Below are 21,470 nucleotides of genomic sequence, written 5' to 3' on the forward strand. Positions count from 1 at the left end.
GCTCTTCCGGTCGCCCCTCCTTCGCCCCTCCCCACCCGCAAGTAGTCCCGCCCTCTCCCCGCCCACCTGGAGAACCCTGCCTGGGGAGGGACTGCAGAGCCGCGGCGCCTCAGGGCCGACCTCACACAACTCTCGCTTGGCCCCGCCTACTAGCCAACTACGTGCCAGCCTCAGGCCCCGCCCACCGACCGCCCGGCCCCGCCCTCAGAACTCACTGCAGCACCTGTGCGGCCAGGCGACCCGGCGAGCCAAGGATTTAGGCGCTGGTGGCGGGGTTCGCCTGTGCAGCTTGCTGACACTGACCAGTCAGGGCATGTAGGTGCAGATGCTGCCCCACTCCTTTATTTTATCCCGCACTCCTGACCCATTACCAGCTTAGCTGCGTTTTATTTTTATTTATTTTAGGATGAAAGCTTCCAAAAATAACAAAAGTAGAAAGAGTATGATAAAGAACTCTCCTAATATGTACCTACCAGCCAGCTGTAAAAACGAATGACCAATATAGATGAAAGCCCTGTAATCCCCTCGAATTCCGCCCTCTCCTTATCCCACGTCACTGAATTCCACGAGTATCACTCTCCCGCCCTATTTCATTCCTACATTACCACTGTTAGGTAACCCCAGGCAAGGTAGAACGCTGTTCTGCTTTTCTCAGACTGTGTACACACGGTCTTTAATGTGTATCTGCAACCTGATGTTTTCCTCTGATTTTTATGAAAGATGCATTCTTCAAGTTATCTTTCTGTACTTTGGTGCTCCACTGTAGGAATAAAGCAGTTTAGCCATTCAACAGGGGATGGGCACTTAAGTTCTTAGTGTTTTGCCAACACACAGGCACAAATGCTGCTACTGTATTTCCATTCCTACACGTGTTTTCTGTCGCCATGTTGCCATTTCTCCAGCAGCTTTGCTGAGTACTAGGGTCCACAGGTACTCAACTTTACTACAAAAAATATTGCCAAGCCTCTTTTCCAAGGCACTTGTAACTGTTCACTGCCAAGATTTTCTTTTTCACATTTCATTTTTAGCCCATCAAGAGTAAGGATCAATTTTTTTCCCCATATGAAAAAGTGACTGTCTTGGGCTGTTCCATAGCACAGTGATTAAGTGTTGTGCATTGGGAGCAAGATCCCACATGGGCAATCGTAGTTTGAATCCCAGCCCTGGAGGGCTGGGTGCACATGTGCCCCAAATCCTGACAGGATGGTGAAATAAAGGAAAAAAGGATTATGGCATGTCCATGCCCCATGGGGGGGGGTACTCTCTCTCTCTCTCTCACTCTCTGGGGAGTACATGCACACTCTGGCAATAAAAAAATAATAATAAAGTAACTGTCTCTTCATCGCTTGAACAGATCAATCTTTTCTCCTGATTTGCAGTGCTACCTCTGTGCTACTGACGTCTGTCTGAATATTTCCTACCGACCATGACTGATTCCAGGCGTGTGTAAAAGAGAAGATCCTAGAACATCTGTTTGTTCCAGAAGATAAGGAAGTTCTCAAATAATGATGGGGACCTGTCATTTGAAAACAAGCTAATTTGAAGGGAGTGGGCACAGCATGGCATCTGTTTTAGTACATTTTTTTTTCTGCTACGAGCAACTGAGTATCTCGCTGCATAACTTATAAAGAATAGAGGTCTGCTTAGCTCATAGTTATGGTGGTCCAAAGTCCAGAGGCCCCTTTTAGTGGGGTCTTCTCGCTGGTAGGCTCTCTGCAGAGTCCTAAGTGACACAGGGCATTGTATAGCAGGAAAGGGAGAGTGGATGTGTCTGTGTCTCAATCCCACACCTTATAAACCCATCTGGATTTAGTCATGTAGCGTCACCTTAATGACTGTAATTCTAATCACCTCCCAAAGACCCTACCTTCAATGCCATTCACTGTCTTAATCCTATCATAGTAGGAACAAATCTCAATCCATGAGTTTTGGGGGGATATATTCAAACTATAGCAGGATCATAACTCAGTTGACCAAAAAAGTCCATTAGTCCATATTGGTTTAAAAATTAAGTTGGGCTGGTTCTGTTTCCTAATGGTTAAGAAAGCCTGATCCCACATGGATGACTGTGGTTTGAATCCTGAACCTGGCAGCTTGAAAAATGTGCTGGGCGCATGTGCTAGCATGCCCCAAATTCTGATAGGATGGAGAAATGGAGAGAATGACAATGCCCCATTGGGGGATATTTTCTCCCTCTCTCTCTATCTCTCTCTGGAGGGCATGCATCCCTCTGGTAGTTAAAAAAATTCAATTAAATACGAGAGGGGAATTCTTTACAGAAAAATGCCTGCTAATAAATTTAATAATAAATATTGAAGAAATGACTAAATTAGAAAATCAACACTTTGCACTAAGACACAATGACTACAGACAAGAGGTCTCATTAAATGCTAGATCACTTGGTGAGAGGTTGTTTGGGAAAGGCACGCTTACAGTTTCAAAATATCACTCCACCAATTACTCATTAACCACAAAAGAAATAAATGGAGACTTCGGGCAGAAACCATCTCAACTGTGAGAGCAAACTTATCACCAACAATGGGTCAAAGTCACATTGTGTTCTTTGCCATGCCTACTGCGAGGATGAAGACCATTCTCAGCAACCCAACAGTCAACATTCCCGAGAACGTGGACATCACCCTGAAAGGAAGGGCCCCCCAAGGAACCCTGCGGAGGGACTTCAACCACATCAATGTTGAGCTCAGCCTCCTTGGGAAGAAGAAGGAGAGGATGTGGGTTGACAAATGGTGGGGAAACACAGGAGCTGGCGACCATTTGCACTGTCTGTAGCACGTCCAGAACATGATCAAGGGTGTTACATTGGGCTTCCGCTACAAGATGAGGTCTGTGTATGCTCATCTCCCCATCAGCATTGTTATTCAGGAGAATGGGTCTCTTGTTGAAATCCAAAATTTCTTGGGTGAAAAATACATCCAGAGGGTTCGAATGAGACCAGGTGTTGCTTATTCCGTATCTCAAGTCCAGAAAGATGAGTTGATCCTTGAACTTGTTTGATATTGAATGATATTGAACTTGTTTCCAATTCAGCTGCTTTGATACAGCAAGCCACGACAATTAAAAATAAGGATGTAAGAAAATTCTTGGATGGTATCTATGTCTCTGAGAAGGGTACAGTTCAGCAGGCTGATGAGTAAGATCTAAGAGTTTTCCAGCTACAGTAACAAGCCGGATAATTTCTAAGGCCTTCATATGACATTTTAAAGATGAATAAAAGACAACAATTGATTTGGAAAAAATAAGTCACATTGCGTTGCTCCTAATCTGATGCACTAAATATATGACATAATTTGTATAGTACATTGCCCTGCCAAAAATGCATAACCTAAATGCTTGGCGTGTTTCTCCGATTGAGTTTCGGGATTTAACAAGAGCCATAAAGGACATTATTGGAACAAGTGGGGGACACTGAAGGTTGGTAATAGCATCAAGCTGATGTTCAGTTTCAGCATGGTCAGTTTACTCTGGTAACATAGGAGTGTTACTGAACCAAAGTGTTTAGGCCAGGTCTTAATATACGTAGAAGCCAATCTCTGAAACAATCGGAGTTCCCAAAAAGAAAAGATTTATTCAATTAGAGATGGGCTTCAAAACCATCTTCTTGAGTGAACAGAGTCTGGGGTTTTGAAAGAGGAGAAGTGATGTGATTATGTGAGGTGAGCAGGTAAAAGAGCGTGGGGCAGGCAGGTGACGTCTGTGAAGATGTCAAATCTTAATTCTGATGGACTATATCAGAATGCCTTCATGTTGATGTCAGTGAGTCTACCATCATCTGGTTTGTTTCCATTCCTTGTTCGCTGTGGGGAAAAAAGACTCAAAAACATATATTGCTATTATCAGTCTATTAATACATCTATTTTACATGGGGTAGGAAGAACATTTAATCAAAGCTGAAAGTTTAGTTTGCCATGGCCTTGGCTATTGTAACCAAGTTATTGACATACGTGTTCCTCCTTTTTTTTTTTTTTAAAGAGATTTTTGCTATAGGGCCCACAGAGGGACAGAGACAGAAAGTGACAAATCACTCCCCTAGAGGAGATGACCATGCCACAATCTCTTCTCCTCCATTCTCCTCTCTGGATTTTGGGCACACATGCATGTGCACCCGGTGTAAGTTCTAAGCTGCTGGGTCTGGGACTTGAACCATGGTCGACTATGTGGGAGTTCAGCAACGTAACCATTATGCCATCTGCTGGTCCCTACATGTTACTTTTCAAAGTAAAAAAATTGGGGCTGGCCTGGTGATCTGGTGGTTCAAGGAGCCAGATCCCACATGACTGACTGAGCAGTTCAAATTCTAGCCCTGGCAGCTTGAAAATATGCTGTGTGCACATGCATGTCCAAAGATGTCAACAGGTGGAGAAATGGAGGAAAATGGATGGTGGCATGAGTATGCCCTACTGGGGAGTGCTTTCTCCCTCTCGTTGGAGAGCACATTTACCCTCTGGCAAATAAAAATAAACAAAACAAAACAACAACAACATAAACCAGAGGTTAGATATAAGAGCAAGCTAAGAAAGCATTATTTATATAGTTAACCATTTAGGGTCAGTATCAGGAACCTGCCCTCAGTCTTGGGATATAGATACTGAAAAATTTAGGAAAGATATTGTGATAGCTACAGCTAACTAAAGGTTCTGGAAAAAAGAAAACACACACATATTTAGAGAGAGATTAGTAAAAGAGAAATGTAAAGCAGCGAACTATTTACAGCTGTTGAGCAACCCCCCGCCCCCCAAAAAAAATGTTTGTGAAGGACACAGCTGTGCTGTTCAGATCCCTCAGCCTTAGCTGTTGGGTGAGGGGTAGGCAGGTACTTTTGGCTGTCCACTGCTCCAGGGGCTGCCTCCCCAGAGGTTATGTCCCTGCAAAAGTGGCCCTTTTCCAAGAACTCATGGAGGCTGGAGCAGACAGGGCGGCCTTTCCAGCCCAACAGGATATACTCTGCAGGCTTTCTTGGCATTGAAACTTCCCCTGAAAATTAGCATAAATGGTTGGGATCTTGCTGTGACTCAGCTTCTTCCTGTACTCAACCCGCTTTACCTGCTCCCATCCTTGCATGGATGTGATCCTACTCCTAAACTCCATCTCTAGGTTACTGCCCTGGGGACTCAGACTGTGACTGGTTCCTAGTAGTAAACTTCTATGACAACCTAAAGGAAACTGCCTCGTGGCCACTCTCGGTTTCTCTTACCCTGCTTTATATCTCTCATTTTCACCTATATGTATGTACTTGATTATGTGTTTATTGAGTATCCTCCTTCACCACCGAACGTGAGTCATATGAACAGGGATTCTGTTTGATTTGCTCAGTGCTGTGTACCCAGCAACTACACCCGCATCTGGATTTACCAGATGCTCAATAAATGTGCGTCTCGTGCCTTTAAAGCCGCATTTGCTATGGAGGAAACTGAGGTTCTGGGAGCTCCACGCCCACCCGGAATAACGAACATATCAGCCTGGCGCCGCCTCAGTGTGGGGGGGGTCCTACAGTGGCTTTAAGTCCCCAGCGCGGGACAGAGAACGGGGCTGGAGGAGGAGATGGGGGCGGGCCGTGGGCTGTCAATCTTGCGCCCCACGGCAGCCGAGTGGTGCGGACGGTGGGTCTGGAGTCAGCTCACGCGCCTCGGCCAATCGAAGGGCGCGGAGCTGCCGGCCGCTCAGGGCTCGTTTCCTACTGGTCATTAATTGTAATATGTCATGTCGGAGGCGGGGCTGCGGGCCTATCACACGGGGCCGCTAGGTGGGCAACCTCCCGGGAACGCTGGTCTGGGCTGGAGCAAGCGGAGCGCGCAGGTGAGGAAGGATGTGTGTTCAAGTGGGGATGGGGAAGAAATGCGTACTCAAGTGTGCGGGGCGCCTGGGCAGTTGCCGGGGATTAGGGGCTGTAGTAGCGTGCTAGGGAGGACAGGGAACGCGAGCGCAGGTTAAGGAGGTGCCCAGGCACAGGCCGGGCATGGGGCGACGTGCGTGCAGGTGAGATGACCTGCGCTCAGGAGAGGAGGAGCCCACCCACATGTAAGGAGCTGAGGCTACTCAGGTGAAGACCGGGCGCGTCTTTAGACAGGAGGGGCCTGGTGTGCTGGGGCGCCCGTTGGCCTACCTGAGAGACCTCTTAGGGATGCTCTGTCCCCGCATGATCGGAGGCCCCTCGGCAGCCGGGCCGGCCCCTAGCTCCGAGGCTGTTTACGGCAGAGTTTTCGGTTTGAGGAAATAACGGAGCAGCGAGAAAGCAGGGAGCGGATAGGAAATGCTGCGTGCCTTACTAGGAAACGATCCGGAGTACGGGGGATTGGATGGGCAGTGAGTACCCACACAGGCTGGACGCTTAAAACGACATTTTACACTTTAGTTCAAACTTCTTTTGAGGGTTGGAATTGCTCTGATAGAGTTTCCAACAAAAGGTAGAGGAAGGAGAGCTGGAAACAAGGGATTTTTGTTTTTCTTTTTAATCAAAAGTGTGTGAGACCACTGTTGTTTAAATGCTGGGCATTTCCTGCCGGTCAGACTCTGTGCTTAGTGCTTTGAGCTGAATTTTCAGAACAATCACCTGTCAGGCACACGTGCATTTTACCTGAAGTGACCTGTGGAGGCTCTCTTACTTAAAAAGCAACAGGCTTCATTTGTGTAGAACAGCCCTGGCTGCCTTGCTCGCGTTCAAGGACTGAGAGAAGACAACACTCCCTGCTTGCCGTTTCCCTCTCTCAGGCTCCCAAGCTAATGATCAGAGTTGACCAAAGACCAAGAATTCCATGCTGAACTTCTGATTTTTCTCCAACAGTTTGTGTTTGGTAACTGTGACTCTGCCCAGAGCTGAGGAAGGGACCCAGTGACTATTTGGCTTGCCTTGGTTTTGGGGCTGGGTGTTCTTGTGTTCATCTGAGCTTTTCCTACAGCTATAAAGTTAGGGGGACAGCCCGGCTACACCACCTGACACGCTGGGGTGTGTGCTCTGCCTGTAATTAAGGCCTGGTATCCGGGGTCTGCATAGTGGGAGGAAAAGGCCCTTTTGTACAACGTTATGGGAGCAGGTAGTGACTTGCTGCCTGAAGACAATTTGATGAATCTCTCTCTCTCTCTCTCTCTCTCTCGCTCTCTTTTTGATGAGAGACTTGCTATAAGGCATGTGTGCTTGTGGGAGAGAAAGAAAGCAAGAGATCACCCCCCAGGAGGGGTGGTCACACCTTCCTTATTCTTCTCTCAGAATTTTGGGCATACACACACACACACACCCACACACACACACCTGGTGTGAGTTTTAAGCCTTGGGGTCTGAGACACAAACCGTGCTCAGCCTGCTCGCGAGAAAGACAGAGAGACAGAGAGAAAGTGAGAAATCACCCCCCAGGTGGGATGGCCATGCCACAATCCCTTCTCCTCCATTCTCCTCTTGGGATCTTGCAGAGTAGTGGGTAGAAAACCTACAGGTGAGCGCAGGTGCAGATCACACAAAGGATCACCCAGGATCACCGCAAAGGCTAACAGGATGGTTTCTGGCTCTGTCACGTCTTATCTTAGCATACTTGAAACTTGCTAGGTAAACAATTTAAGTTATTAGTTGAGCTGTGCTTGCACACTTGTTATGTAATTATGTTGCTGTTTTACACCAGTGTTGTCTGTAGCCCCTTTAAGAGAACAGAGCACCTGGTCAGCTAGCACTGCCCTTCTAGATATCCCTGCTCTGCTCAGTCATCACTTGGCCTGCTCATTCTTGATGGCCTTGACTTGGCCTTGGTTTAGCTCAGCCCTGTGCACTGCGAGCAACAAAAAGGAGAAAGTGCTTGTGAGCACTGCCATAGGCTTTGCAAGCCTACTAAGAGCTCTGTGAGCTCCCACTAAACTCAGCCAATAAACAATGTGACATCAGTGCCTCATGTCTTTTTCCACCTCCCTGCATCTCTATCCAACCTACTCTTCGGAGGAGGAAAGACCCTTGCAAAATGCCAACCTCACCATGACTTAGAGATGAGTAGGTGTGCAGATGTCCTTCCCGACCTTGGTTAGAGCCACAGATGTTCCCAGAATGGTGGCTCTTTGACTCTAAAAGCTGTTTAAAAACATTTTTCTTATTGGTCTATTTATTTTATTTTACAAGTACTTTTGGAAAAAAAAATGTAAAAAGTAAGAAAAATAGAGAAAAAAGAAATGCTTGTATGCTTAGCACTGGTTAAGGGTTTGGTGTGTAGTTCTTCTAGTATTTTTATTTAAAGAATTATTTAATTTTATTTATTATTATTACTAAAGTTGCTATAGAGCATGTACACTCATGAGAGAGAGAGAGAGAGAGAGAGAGAGAGAAGACAAGCTGCCAAGTCCAGGACTCATACTGTGGTCAGCCATGTGGGAGTCCTGTTACTCATCCTGTTGTCAGCCGTGTGGGATGCCTGTTCCCTAACCACCACACCACCTGCTGGCCCTTTAGTGGTCTTTTGCTGTGACACATATGGGGCTTCTTCCTTGTGCACACAGAACATGCTTGGTTCCCTAACCACCACACCACCTGCTGGCCCTTTAGTGGTCTTTTGCTGTGACACATATGGGGCTTCTTCCTTGTGCACACAGAACATGCTTGTTCTTCTTTTTCTTTTTTTTTTTTTTTTTTTTAGTTTTGCTACAGGGCATGTGTGCTCACTGTAGAGAGACAGAGAGGGATAGAAACAGAGGGAAAGTGAGAAATTACCCCCTAAGGGGGGATGGCCACACTGCTGTCCCTTCTCTTCCATTATCCTCTCAGGATTTTGGGCATGCACGCACAGCACCTGGCGTGATTTTCAAGAGTGTAGGATCTAGTTGCCTTAACCGCTATACCACAGGCTGGCGTGAGGAGCGTCATTAGGAAAATAAAGCCATAGGTACAATGCTTTGGCAAGGAACCTGGGGAGCAGTCAGTTTAGACGGGCTGGTAAGGGAAGGTCTACTGAGGGAGGGATGTTTTACATAAGCCCTGAATGAAGACACCTGCAAATGCATTGGAAGCAGAGGAAGTAACAGATGAACATATTCAAGGTACAGATGCACGTGTACCTGCAATAGAGGGAATGAGGGGAGAGTGGCTTACAAGAAGGCGCTAGGTAGGAACTCATTCATGCCACGAGAAGGCCACGCATTGAGAAGTGATTGCAGGCTCCAAGAAAAAAGACTAAGGTTGCATGATCTTTTCCCTGCCTGGAATCTGCTGTAGGGACAAGGTACTAAGAAGGCATGCAGAGGAGACCAGGCCCATGAGGCCTGAGAGCAGTGTGCATAAGGCAGAGTGGGCTGTCTGTTCTTTCTGGTACAATCTGAGCAAGGTGTCTCCTTCCTTCAGGGCCCAATGGCTGCAAAATCCCAACCCAACGCTCCTAGAACCAAGAATCCTACTGACATCTCCAACGGCAGCACTGCACCTCAAGGGCAATGGGGCCGTGCCTGGTAAGGACCCCATTCTCTCCAGCTAGAAAATAAAGTGAGGCCTTAGAGGTTTCTAGCCTTTAGGATTTTATAGACCTACTTTAAAAAAATGTATTTTTTATTGTGAAGACCAATGAAAAGTAAGCAGTTTCCCATTTCATAAAGTAAAGAATTAAAAAAAAATAAAAACTAGAAAGCATTATCACCAAACAATGTCTTAAGGCATGGACCTCACAGCCAACCAGTGCCCACTACTCCAGTATGGTGCAGGGTTGTCAAGGTCCTGTTGCACTATAGAGCGAAGGAAACTTGGGTGTGGGTGAGTGTCCTCCCTGGCCTGAAACTGGGGCTGCACCTGCATGACCGTTATGCAAGGTCTTCCTGAATTTGTATTTCAGGTGCCAGGCTTTCTGTGGGTGGGTGCCCACCGAGCGATCTCTGAGTGATCATGGTAGAACCTGTATACCGAGTGGCTTCGCCAGCAGAGGAGGCCTTGGTGCTAAGAGGTGCTGGCTGGTTGGAACAACAGGTTGTGCACACGAGGCCATCTCTAAGTGAGTCTAGTGTGCGTCAGAGGGTGGGTGGTCTCGGCATGACTGCCTGCATCTGTCCTTGCAGGGAGGTAGACTGGTTCTCCCTCGCAAGCGTCATCTTCCTGCTGCTGTTCGCGCCCTTCATCGTGTACTACTTCATCATGGCGTGTGACCAGTATGGCTGCTCTCTGACTGCCCCCATAGTGGACCTTGCCACAGGTCATGTTGGACTCTCAGACATCTGGGCCAGGACCCCGCCTGTGACGAAGGAAGCAGCCCAGCTCTATGTCTTGTGGATCACATTCCAGGTCAGCACCCCCGGCCCTGTTCTCCTGCTAGGATAGTCCTTGCCATTTGTTGGAGACATGGGATCCTCACTCAGGTTGATGTTCACATTCCTAGGTCTCAGCAGAGCATTATCTGGAATGGATGCCCTTAAACGCATCAGATACAGGGCAGAAAGCACTTGTCAGCACCCAGTATCCCACACATCTCTGTCAGGCACCAGGATGCAAGAGTGTGTCCAGCCCTGCAGGGACATGCTGAGTATAAGGAGCAAGACCTGGAAGGGGAGGAGCCAGTCCAGGGAAGCTCCATTGCATCTTATGCTAGCCCCCAGGAAGGAGCATCCCAGGTCCCAGAAGGACATTCCTGGCTGCAGGAGGTTCCACTTGGCAAAGCCAAGGTCTCCTTCCCCATGGGTGGTTGTACAAAGATGACATGTAGTACAAGATTGTGGTCAGAGATATCCTTGGTCTATTGTGACCCTACTGGTCTTTCAGTCCAGGAGGTCACCAGAAAGGGGTTGTTTTCTCAGTACATGGTCTGTCCAGGATGAGGTCTCCAGGGAAATAATGTTGGCAGAAGGCAGACCCTGGGTTTCCTCCCTGGAAGAAAGCGCAGACTATTAGTAGCTCTTCTCTCCAGGAAGGGACCAAGCTGGTGGGCTCCTGAGTCCTCTCCTTTCAAGTCTCGTGGTCCCTTAGGGTAGAAAGTGGCAGGCAGTGTGATTCAACAACAATGAAAAAGCGGCAACGACCCAAATGTCCACCAGTAAGCAAAGGGATAAACAACGTGCTGCATCCGTCATGGAATATCATTTATCAATAAAAAGGAATGCAATTCTGAAACATGCTGCAACAAAGATGAACCTGGAAAATACCATGTTAGCTAAGAGACGACAGTCACAAAAGTCCCCACATCATGTGATGTTATTTATATGTGCTGCCCAGAATGGGCAGATTCAGAGAGATCAGGAGTTGGCAGGGGCTACTAAAGGAAGGAATTTGGACCACCTGCTAATAGGATCAAGTTTCCCTTTTATGGTGGTGTAAAAGTTCCAGAATTAGACAGTGATGATGGCTGCCCAATCTTACGAATGTCCTAGATGCCGCTGAATCATATATCCTTTTAAAGGATGAATTTTACGGTATGTGAATTATATTGCAACTTTTAAATGACTCTTTCCCTCCAAAAAAAGTGACTGGGAAGGACTGGTGTGCCTTGGAGAGGCGAACGAGGCCATAGCAAGGAGAATGCTTTGTTGCTTTAGATGATCAGTGAGTTTCCTGTTCAGGACCTGCAGTCAGAGCTCCCTGGGACAATGAACTCTTCTGGAATGAAAAGCTGTCAAGTAACACCAAATCTTGATTTCTCTGCTTTCGTGTTTGTCGTCTGTCAGTAAAGTTCAGGCCGTGGTCAAACACTTATAGCCGGGCCTTACAGGTTGCTGGTTAATTTGGTCTAAAATTCTGTGTTCCAGGTGCTTCTGTACATATCTCTTCCTGACTTCTGCCATAAATTTCTGCCAGGCTATGTGGGAGGAGTCCAAGAGGGGGCTGTGACTCCTGCAGGTAACCCCCCCTCCCCATCTGCCCATAGCCAGGCCCTATATTCAGCCTGGTGGGCTTCCCTCCTGGCTGTGGCCTGTCCCCTCATTTCATGTATTCTCCTCTGCTCCAGGCTACTGCCATCCCAAAGTCTTCTCACAAAATAAAAGTGAGTTTTATCTAGAAATTTCTTTTATTTTTATTTTTTTTTAGGGGTTTTTGCTATAGGGCGTGTGCGCTCATCAGAAAGACAGAAAGAGACAGAGAAGGTGAGAAATCCCCCGGAGGGGATGGCCACGCCGCAATCCCTTCTCCTCTCGGGATCTTAGGCACGCATGCATACATGCCCGGCATGAGTTTAAGCCACCAGGTCTGGGACTCGAACTGCAGTCGACTATGTGGGAGTCCAGCGACATAGCCATTATGCTAACTGCTGGTCCCAACCTAGAAATTTCTTAAAGCACTAGGCCTTGAGATAACTGAGGGTGACTAGGGCTGGCCTAGATACAAGTTGCTTTCCTCATTAAAGAGGGAGCTGTCTGTGGCCACCTGCCCCTTCTCTGACTTCCTGGCAGGTGGATGTACCAGGGCTCAGAAGCAGCCTCCTGCAAAGACCACTGATGTTCCATAGGGCCATCTGCAGGGCAGTGTCTGTTTTAGAGGCGATAGAGCTTCCTCACCCATTCACTCCTTGCCATCACAGAACCTGCAAGGGGCCCAACTTCATGCTGTGCATGAGGCTGGAAGGGTGGGAGACAAAGGGGTGGATGAGATAGCAGACTGGGTTCCTATCCCCGTCTCTCCTTTGAAGAACTTCCAGTCTAGCAGGAGGTTGAGACACTTTCCAGCAATTACAAGGGAAGCCTGGGATGCCATAGGGGCATCCTCACTCTGCTTTTGCAAAAACTTGGCCCCAAATTCTCTATCAAACTGCAGATCTATTACTCAGCCCATTGAGGAGAATCAGAACTGAAGGGATAGGGCTGGCTTCCTCACCTTCTTCCAAGGATTTAGCAAGAACAGCTAGTTCTTAGTCCAAATGGGAGGGGCACTACTTTTGACCTGGTAGGCTGGGATTGCAGCGACAGTTGACTGGCTTATTCTGGAATAGTGCCCTGGACAAGGGTCTGCAGAAACAGAGTTCCAGAAAGCAAGCAGGGCTGTGGCCAGGTGTAATAAACAGCCAGGCCAAGTTCTTTGACACAGGTTAGGGAAACACATTACTTTTTAAATCTTCCTTCTGCAGGAGTTGTAAACAAGTATGAAATCAACGGTCTGCAAGCCTGGCTCATCACCCATCTCCTTTGGTTTGTCAACTCCCACTTCCTGTTCTGGTTCTCTCCAACTATCATCTTTGACAACTGGATTCCGCTGCTGTGGTGTGCCAACATCCTCGGCTACACTGTGTCCACTTTCGCAATGATCAAGGGCTACTTTTTCCCTACCAAGGCTGAAGACTGGTATGTTCTTTAGTAGCTGTCCAAGCCTAAAATGCAAAGTGGATGCTTCTATGCCTTGCCTTTTTCTGCTACCTTTACCTTGGGAGATCAGGTTGAAGGAGGAGGTGAATGGAACTGGTTTTACTGGGGAATATCCTATTTAAATGTCTGGCTGGTGGGCTGACTCTGTAGCCCAGTTGTTAAGTGAGCTGGATCCCACATGGTGGACAATGCAATTTGGATCTCAGACCATACTGGGTATGTCCAAGATTTCAATAGGATGGAGAAATGGAGGAGAAGGGATTGTGGTGTGACCATGCCCTACTGGGGGTAGTTTCTTCCTTTCCTCATCTCTTTCTCTCTTTCTCTCTCTCTCTCTCTGAGTCTCTCTGGTGAGTACATGCATGCTCTGGCCATTAATTAAAAAAAAATAAATAGATATCTGGGTTCCTTCTCCTGCTTTAGGAAGAATGCAGCTGAAGGTAGCCAAGTCAGTCTTTGGTGGCCCAGTTATCCCCAGTAGAGTTGTCATGGGAGCAGGGAAACCAGAAGGACAACATCTGACTGTTGCTTTCTTTGGAATATCTAGTGTGGCCTGAAACTATCTCCATGAAGAGTCTTGTCTTAGCTGCTATAATGTAACAGTTTCATGGAATAGCCATGCTGGTTGGCACTCATTTTCTTGGAAGCCTTGGGTTTCTGAACAATGGTCAGCCACCCATCCCATCCAATCCCATCCTATCTATTTACCCATCCACTCATCTCTCCATCTCTCTATCCTTCTACCCACTCACCCTTCTGTCTATCCATCCATTCATCCATCCCTTCCCACTTACCTAGCAGCCTATCCATCTCCATTTATCCATCCTTTCACCCATTTACTCTTCATCTCCTCCACTCATCCATCCATTTCTCCATCCATCCATAAAACCCATCCCATTTATCTGCCCACCTAGCCATCTTATCCACTCATCCATCCATCTCTCCATCTATTCATAAAACCCATCCTATTCATCTGCCCATCTTGCCATCTTACCCACTCATCCATCCATCTCTCCATTCTTTTACCCATTTACCCTTTCATCTCATCCATCTATCTATCCATCCACAGATGTGTGATGGACTCCTTTTAGAAAGAAGGCAGTAGAATCTATAACTTAGTCTGGGGGTGTGTGTGCCCAAATAAAAGCAGTGTTTCCATTAACTATTGCACATGTGCTCTTAGGAAGTATCTCTGGATGATAGTACTTTATTGTTTGTGTGTTATCAGATCATGAGGCTAGTCTGCTTGGAAAATTATTTTCACTGCTTTGTAATCACATCAGCTGTTGTAGATTGCTTTGTAATGACATCAGGCTTTGTATATTGTTTTTGTCTACTTTGCCTAACTTAGGGAACTGGACATGAACATATATTTTTCCAGTTACCACAGAAATCCCAAATTATTCCCAGCAAGGGTTGCCACATGGATTATCTCAGCTGATTTTCTGGGCCCACAGGGGGCTTCAGGATCAGTTAACCAAGGGAATGAATGTTTAAGGAACTTGTCCAACAAGTGGTAGATGCGGTTCTTGGAACCCAGGCACCTGATTCTAAGCAGGGTGCTTTTTTTCTTTCTCTATGTTGGCTTAATTTATGATTTCACTTGCCTATTGGGGGCTCAGGTACCCCAAATCTACTTTAAGCCAGGCTCAGGCTGCAGAATGAAGTCTGAGTCCAGTCCAGACAGTTTTGCAGCCCCCCCGCCCTATGCTGAGCAGCAAGAACACTTGGGTGCTGAAGGGAGGTGGGAAATTGGGTGCTAGCTCGCTTATGTCTTCTGCCCATCCCTGGAATAGAATGGGTATCTTTTTTTATTTTATTTAATTAATTTATTTGACATGTTTTATCTTATTTAGATAGCATTCTGATCACACATGGTCCAAGCACATTCAAATAATAAGTCAAATATATAATCAAATGTTAAAAGATTGGTCTTCAAACATTATGACCAATGATGCCATGCTTACCTATGATCTCGCCAGCATAAAACCACATCCACACCTCAGTGGCCACCAAACCATTCAGCAGAGTTACCTTAACCGTGAGATGTTTGAAGTACCAGTTTGAGCACTACTGACTAACTTTTTCAGGTTCTGAATAGCTGTAGGAATCTCAGCCAGGGGTTGGAGGAACCAGCTCAACCTTGGTGTAGTGCCAAAATGTGGCCAATTGAGGCTTCGAGTAAGTCACAGCAGTGTTCACCAGTGCCAGGGCCTTCTCCGTGAGGTTACGGACAAACTGGGCCATGGTTCTGGGAGAAGTCCATTGCCCTGAATGGCTGGCTGAATGTCTCTTTTTTTATTGTTTAAAGAATTATTTTTTTATTTAATTTTATTTATTCATTCATTTGACCAGAGAGAGACAGAGGAAGAGAGAGAGCAAGAGAGGGAAAGTGAGAAAGCAAGCCACCAAGCCCAGGACTTGAACCCTGGCTGGCTATGTGGGAGTGTCTGGCACCTTAACCACTACGCTACCCTCTAGTCCCAAAAATGGGTATCTTAAGTGCTCTGTTTAAGGATTTCTCTACCGAGCCAGTGCTGGGCACAAAGTGAGCGTGAACAAGGGTGTTGGGGAAATGAACAGGAGTGGAAGCATTTTTTTTTTGCGGCTCAGGGCACACCTTCACTGGAGCCGTCTCATGTCATTGTCAGCACACACTAGGCGTGTGCTGAGCATCTGTATCCATGGCAGCAGGGTAGGCCGGTGTTGTGAGATGTGCTTTTCCTCTAAATACCTTGTATTTATCTTTTAAAGCAAATTCACAGGCAATTTCTTTTACAACTACATGATGGGCATTGAGTTTAATCCCCGAATTGGGGAGTGGTTTGACTTCAAGCTGTTTTTCAATGGACGCCCTGGGATCGTCGCCTGGACCCTCATCAACCTGTCCTTTGCAGCTAAACAGCAGGAACTCTATGGCCAAGTGACAAATTCCATGGTCTTGGTCAACGTCCTGCAGGTAACCTGTTTGTAGTCAAAGTGGGTAGAGGCTTTGATGCTTGCTGGGCCTTGAAAAAATTGGAAAGTTAGATATTTTCCAAAAACCTTAATCTACTACTTTGAAAACAAAGGCAGTTCCCCTCCCAGGTATCTGTATCTGTATCCTGGGACACAGGCTGGGGAGCACATAGTGGAAGAATCCATTAGCACTTGCCTGGTGTTGTGTCAGGAATGAGGCAGGTGCCACCTGCCTGGTCTGGAAGGGTGCTCCCTGGGGATTATGCTTGGGTGAACTCTTGGGGATGAGTAGGAGTTAACCAGGTAAAAGAGGGTAGGCAGAAGTGGGGGCAAGAGGAATAGCCTATGTGAAATCCCTATAGTGAAAAGGATGGCAAGTCTGGGAAACTGAGTCACGTCTCATGTCTAGAGCAGAGAGAGTTTGGGAGCTCAGAGAGCCAGGTGAGGCTGGAGATTGATGGGCCATGCCATCTGGGGCTCTGCCATCCTCATGGACTTGAAATTTTATCTTAAAGAGTGTGCAAAGCTGGGTAGGGGTGGAGTGAACCAGGTGTGTTCAGAAGGCTCTCTCGGAGTAGATGGGAGAGCAGGCTGGAAGGGCCCAGGTGAGTGAGGGAGGCCACTTGAGATGCCATGGGTATAGTTTCAGGAGGAAGTTGACCAGAACCATGGGGTAAAGATGGGTGCAAGAAGGTGGGTCTGCCTGGGGAGGAATCCACCCCTTCCACAAGCTCTGGTTCGGTGCTGGCCCATGGCAGGTGCCATTCCAGGCCCCAGGCACCTGGGCTGGATAAGCCACCAGGCCATGGCCTCGGACAACTTACATTCTGGTGGACAGCGAAGGAGTCTTCTCTCTTGGAGTAGCTGCCACACGGCCTCTGCCGTCCTGTGCTGTGTGGCTCCCTTCTGTGGAAGGGGAGAGGAGAGGAGAGGGGAGGAGGTCAACTCTGCCGTGGGAATGCTGGTGGTTTTGGCTCCCCTGGGCCAGGTGCTGATGTCCGAGGCACTCAAAGCAGAGACCACCTGTGGATGTCATGGACAAATCCCAGGCTCTAGGCAGAGGTGCTTCTCTTCTCCTCTCCTCCCTTCTCCTTTCCTCTCCTCTCGTCTCTCCTTCCTTCCTTCCTTCCTTCCTTCCTTCCTTCCTCTCTCTGTCTTTCTTTCTTTTTCTTTCTTCTTTTTTTTTTTTAAGAATTATTTTATTTAACTTTATTTATTTAAATTTGATCAGAGAGGGACAGAGTGAGAGAGGGAAGGTGAGAAAGCAAATCGCCAGGTCCTGGACTCAAACCGCGATTGGTCATGTGGGAGTTCAGCGCCCTTAACCACCATGCCATCTGCTGGCCCCAGGTGCTTCTCTTTTCAAAAGAGAATCTCATACACAGTGTTCCTCACACTTGCCTGGCCCAGGGATGCTGGTTACTATCCAGCTTGTCTGTGGCCCTGGCAGCATGGTTCTGTTATCTATGGAAAAGCTCTAGCTTGCTGTCCTGTCATTTTTAGCCTCCGAAGTGTTCTACAGGTTTCAGGCACCCCCCATCAGTGGATAGTGGTGGGCTGTGACTTGCCTTCCCTTTTTGTCCACTGGTACAAGGAGACATCTCTCTCCTTGACCCCATGGAGTCACATGGGTCACTCGGCCACACTAGTATGTGATGTATGCCATGGTGTTGCAAGGGACACTAATACCACGTACCCTTCTGTGCCGGTGTAAACCAGGGCCTGGTGCCACTTCCCCTAGGGACCATCCCCGAGCCCTTCCACCCTGAACTACCTGTCTCTGCTCCAAGCTCCATATCCCTGGGCGTCACTTCCTGGGGATTACTGGGAGCCCGTCATTCTGACTGTGAGCCTCCTTGACCCCTATTAGAATCCAGGCTTTCTGAGGACAAAAACTCTCTTACTCCCTGCCTCTACCGGTGCCCAGGGCACAGAACCGGCCCAGCAGTGAAAGGTACCTGGGTACAACCCAAATGCCACCTCCCACATCTGCGTGGAGTGGTTGTCCTGAGGCTCCACTGTGTCCCAGGAAGGAAGTGGCTCAACAGCTGCCCCTATCTTGCAGGCCATCTACGTGCTGGACTTCTTCTGGAATGAAACCTGGTATCTGAAAACCATCGATATCTGCCATGACCACTTTGGCTGGTACTTGGGCTGGGGTGACTGCGTCTGGCTGCCGTACCTTTACACACTGCAGGTGAGGCTACAATCAGGGCAGTGGACAGTGAGCCCTACTGGGTGCAGCGACCACCCAGCAGTGTGTTCAGCTCTTCAGTCCGCAGGCAAACCTGGGCCCTCCGACCACACAGCGCCTCATGCTAAGCACTGCTCCTCGCAGGAACATCTGTCTGTGGGGTACTGATTTCTAGGGAGATAGAATCGGTTCAGCCTGTTGGAGGGACTAAGTTATAACTTGGCAAGGCCACCAGCCTGGAGAGGTGGCCCTGAGTACATTCCCAAACATCTGCAAAGTCAGGCAGAAGCGTTAGGGCTGAACAGAGTCAGGGAGCCAGGGAGTGCCAACTCAAAACAGGACTCATTCCTGCACCTGCGGTGCCCCAGGCACTTCAGTGGTACTGCTTCATTTGTGAGGCAGTGCTGGACAGCGAGAAGCCTCCTCAAGACCCCCTCCTAACTAGCACAAGAGCAGCCTTGCTTTGATCGGGGTGGCATGCTGGGCCCTCAGGTAAGGCGGCCATTTGGAAACCCTGACCAGATGCCACCTATTTGAGTCACGAATGAGGAGGCCCAGGATTGGAAAGAACTCACTCTAGGGCACTGGTCTAGGTAGTGGCACAGGGGGTGGCCTGCCTTGAGAAGTCTGCAGTGTGGAAAGGCCTTGCCACCTGTTCAGAGTGTGAACGGCCAGGCCTTAAGTGTCAGAGCCAGTTGTGTGGAGGATGAAGACCCGAGCTGGTGATAGTGATCTGACCACCTGTGCGAAGATTCTGGGCTGGCAGTGGGGTGGGAGTTCGAGAACCCTGGGCACCAGCCTCACACTCGTTAGCACTCATGGAGGTCTTCAGGGCCCCATAAGGACCGCCTGTGCCATTTCTCCACCCGGGCTGTGAGCTCACAGGTTCCCTACCCTGTGAACCCCTTCTCCAGGCACGTGAAACCGTACAGCAGATCTCCCTTACATAGCGCTTACTGTGTTCCAGGCCTTGTTTTAGCCTCTGTGTATTAAGCATAGACATACATTTTTTGTCAGACTATATTTGTATTAGGGCTCTCCAGAGGTAAAGAATCAGAAGGTGTGTGTAAGAGAGAGAGATTTATTTTTTGCCTCACGTAATAATCTGGGTCAGGCAAGCCTAGTATTATTCGTGTATTTGTGTATATATAATATGTATTTATATATATAATACATATATAAGTATATTATATAAATATATAATATAGTTTATATCTTATAAACATATGTAAGTTATAAAATATATTTTATGTAATCTGTATCTTATATTTATACTGTATATATAATAAAATATACATTATAAAACATGGATTTTATATATAACACAAAATATATAAGATATAAAATATATATTGGGTCATTGGAAAAGTCATGAGGTATTTTCTGTGCAAAAATGTGTCATGACTACTGATGACCCAAAATATGACATAAACAAAATTTTACCTTTTATTTCTTATAAAAATATATATATTTTTTACACATCACATATAAATCTGTAATCTGTTTTTATATTATACACACGCAGAGATAGGTAGGTAGGGGACGGTGGACACATTTTGCATATTATTTGTTGCTTGTAACAACCGTCCGAGGCAGGAGCTTTTATTTACACCAGAGAACACTGAGGTAGAACTTGTGTTGGACAGAGCCGGCGTCTGACCCCGGCTGCGGGCTCCCTGGCCCACGGTCCTGCCCGCCCTGCTGACTTGCTTCTCTCCCCTGCCAGGGTCTGTACTTGGTCTACCATCCAGTGCAGCTCTCCACCCCCCACGCGGTGGGCGTCCTGTTGCTAGGCCTGCTGGGCTACTACATCTTCCGCATGACCAACCATCAGAAAGACCTGTTCCGCCGCACCGATGGGCGCTGCCTGATCTGGGGCAGGAAGCCCAAGGTCATCGAGTGTGCGTACACGTCCGCCGACGGTCGGAAGCACCATAGCAAGCTGCTGGTGTCGGGCTTCTGGGGCCTGGCCCGCCACTTCAACTACACAGGTGACCTGATGGGCAGCCTGGCCTACTGCCTGGCCTGCGGCGGGGGCCACCTGTTGCCTTACTTCTACATCATCTACATGGCCATCCTGTTGATCCACCGCTGCCTCCGGGACGAGCACCGCTGCGCCCTCAAGTACGGCAGAGACTGGGAGCGCTACATCGCCGCTGTGCCTTACCGCCTGCTGCCCGGGATCTTCTAAGGGGCATCCCACGGAGAAGCGCCGGGGAGGCTGTGAAGAACATTGGAGGGTTGAACGTTGTGGGCTTCGCACCACAGCTCCACCCTCTGGGAGCCTCAGTTTCCTCATCTGCTAACTGGAACAAGTCTGGCACTTATAGGTGTCCAGTAATTGCGAGTGTTTTTTCCTTTCCCCTTTCCTGAGGGGAATTCTAAGAGTTTACACCAACTGCCTTCTCACCAGCAGAAATGACTCATTTGTCTCTTGTGTCCCCCGAGGGCAGGAGGGTGGCCTGGTCACCTTTAGTAGCCCTTTGGTGGTAGAGTTTCTTTGTACTGGGAGCCGGGGTGCACCGCTCAGACACTGGTGTCTGACCTTTATCAGGACGTCTTCCAGCTTCCAGTGATTAGGACTGCACTGATTCCACTAAATTAAAGTGGCAGTGGGATAAGTGAGGTGTGCCGGTTATCAGTTCATTGTCTCTCGCGCCACACACACCCTTCATTACCTGCTCTGTGCAGTAGCGGCTGGCTCTCCAAACAGTTCTAGGGGTGCTGCTTGTCACAGTGCTGCTCGTCAGTAGATGGTGCTGAGACGTTGCAGGAGGAAGGGGCTCTCTATTATAGTTCTGGGGCTCCCATTTTGTGTTCTTCTTGCTCCTACTGCCTGCCTGCCCTCTGGAAGGGTGTTTGCTGCCTGCTTCATGACTGTGCACAGACTCTGATGTGGGTAGCACAGAGGGCTTCATCATCCAGGGGGCTTCTGCCACACCTTCAATGACAAGGTCAGAATCACAGACTTGGAAGGGGAATCCCCTTTCGAGGTTTTTTTTTTTTTTCCTCCTTCCCCCTTGCTGTTGGGTGCATGCACTCTCTTGAGAGAGAAGGGTGCCCCCCC

The 21,470-nt window shown here is 48.0% G+C and overlaps 1 protein-coding gene and 1 pseudogene across 1 annotated transcript; one reads left to right on the forward strand and one right to left on the reverse strand.

The window, feature by feature from the left end:
- Window positions 1–5,734: 5,734 nt before the first annotated feature.
- DHCR7 (7-dehydrocholesterol reductase) lies at window positions 5,735–21,028 on the forward strand. The gene is made up of 8 exons (XM_006141094.2): window positions 5,735–5,814; window positions 9,326–9,429; window positions 10,027–10,249; window positions 11,704–11,794; window positions 13,017–13,230; window positions 16,006–16,210; window positions 18,275–18,406; window positions 20,130–21,028. Exons 2-8 carry the CDS (start codon window positions 9,332–9,334, stop codon window positions 20,592–20,594), a joined length of 1,428 nt encoding a protein of 475 aa, XP_006141156.1. The 5' UTR covers window positions 5,735–5,814; window positions 9,326–9,331; the 3' UTR covers window positions 20,595–21,028.
- Window positions 13,846–15,650, reverse strand: LOC106735717 (ATP synthase subunit g, mitochondrial pseudogene; annotated as a pseudogene).
- Window positions 21,029–21,470: the final 442 nt, after the last annotated feature.

Source organism: Tupaia chinensis, unplaced genomic scaffold (assembly GCF_000334495.1).
Source record: "Tupaia chinensis unplaced genomic scaffold, TupChi_1.0 Scaffold000047_1, whole genome shotgun sequence".
Lineage (NCBI taxonomy): Eukaryota > Metazoa > Chordata > Mammalia > Scandentia > Tupaiidae > Tupaia > Tupaia belangeri.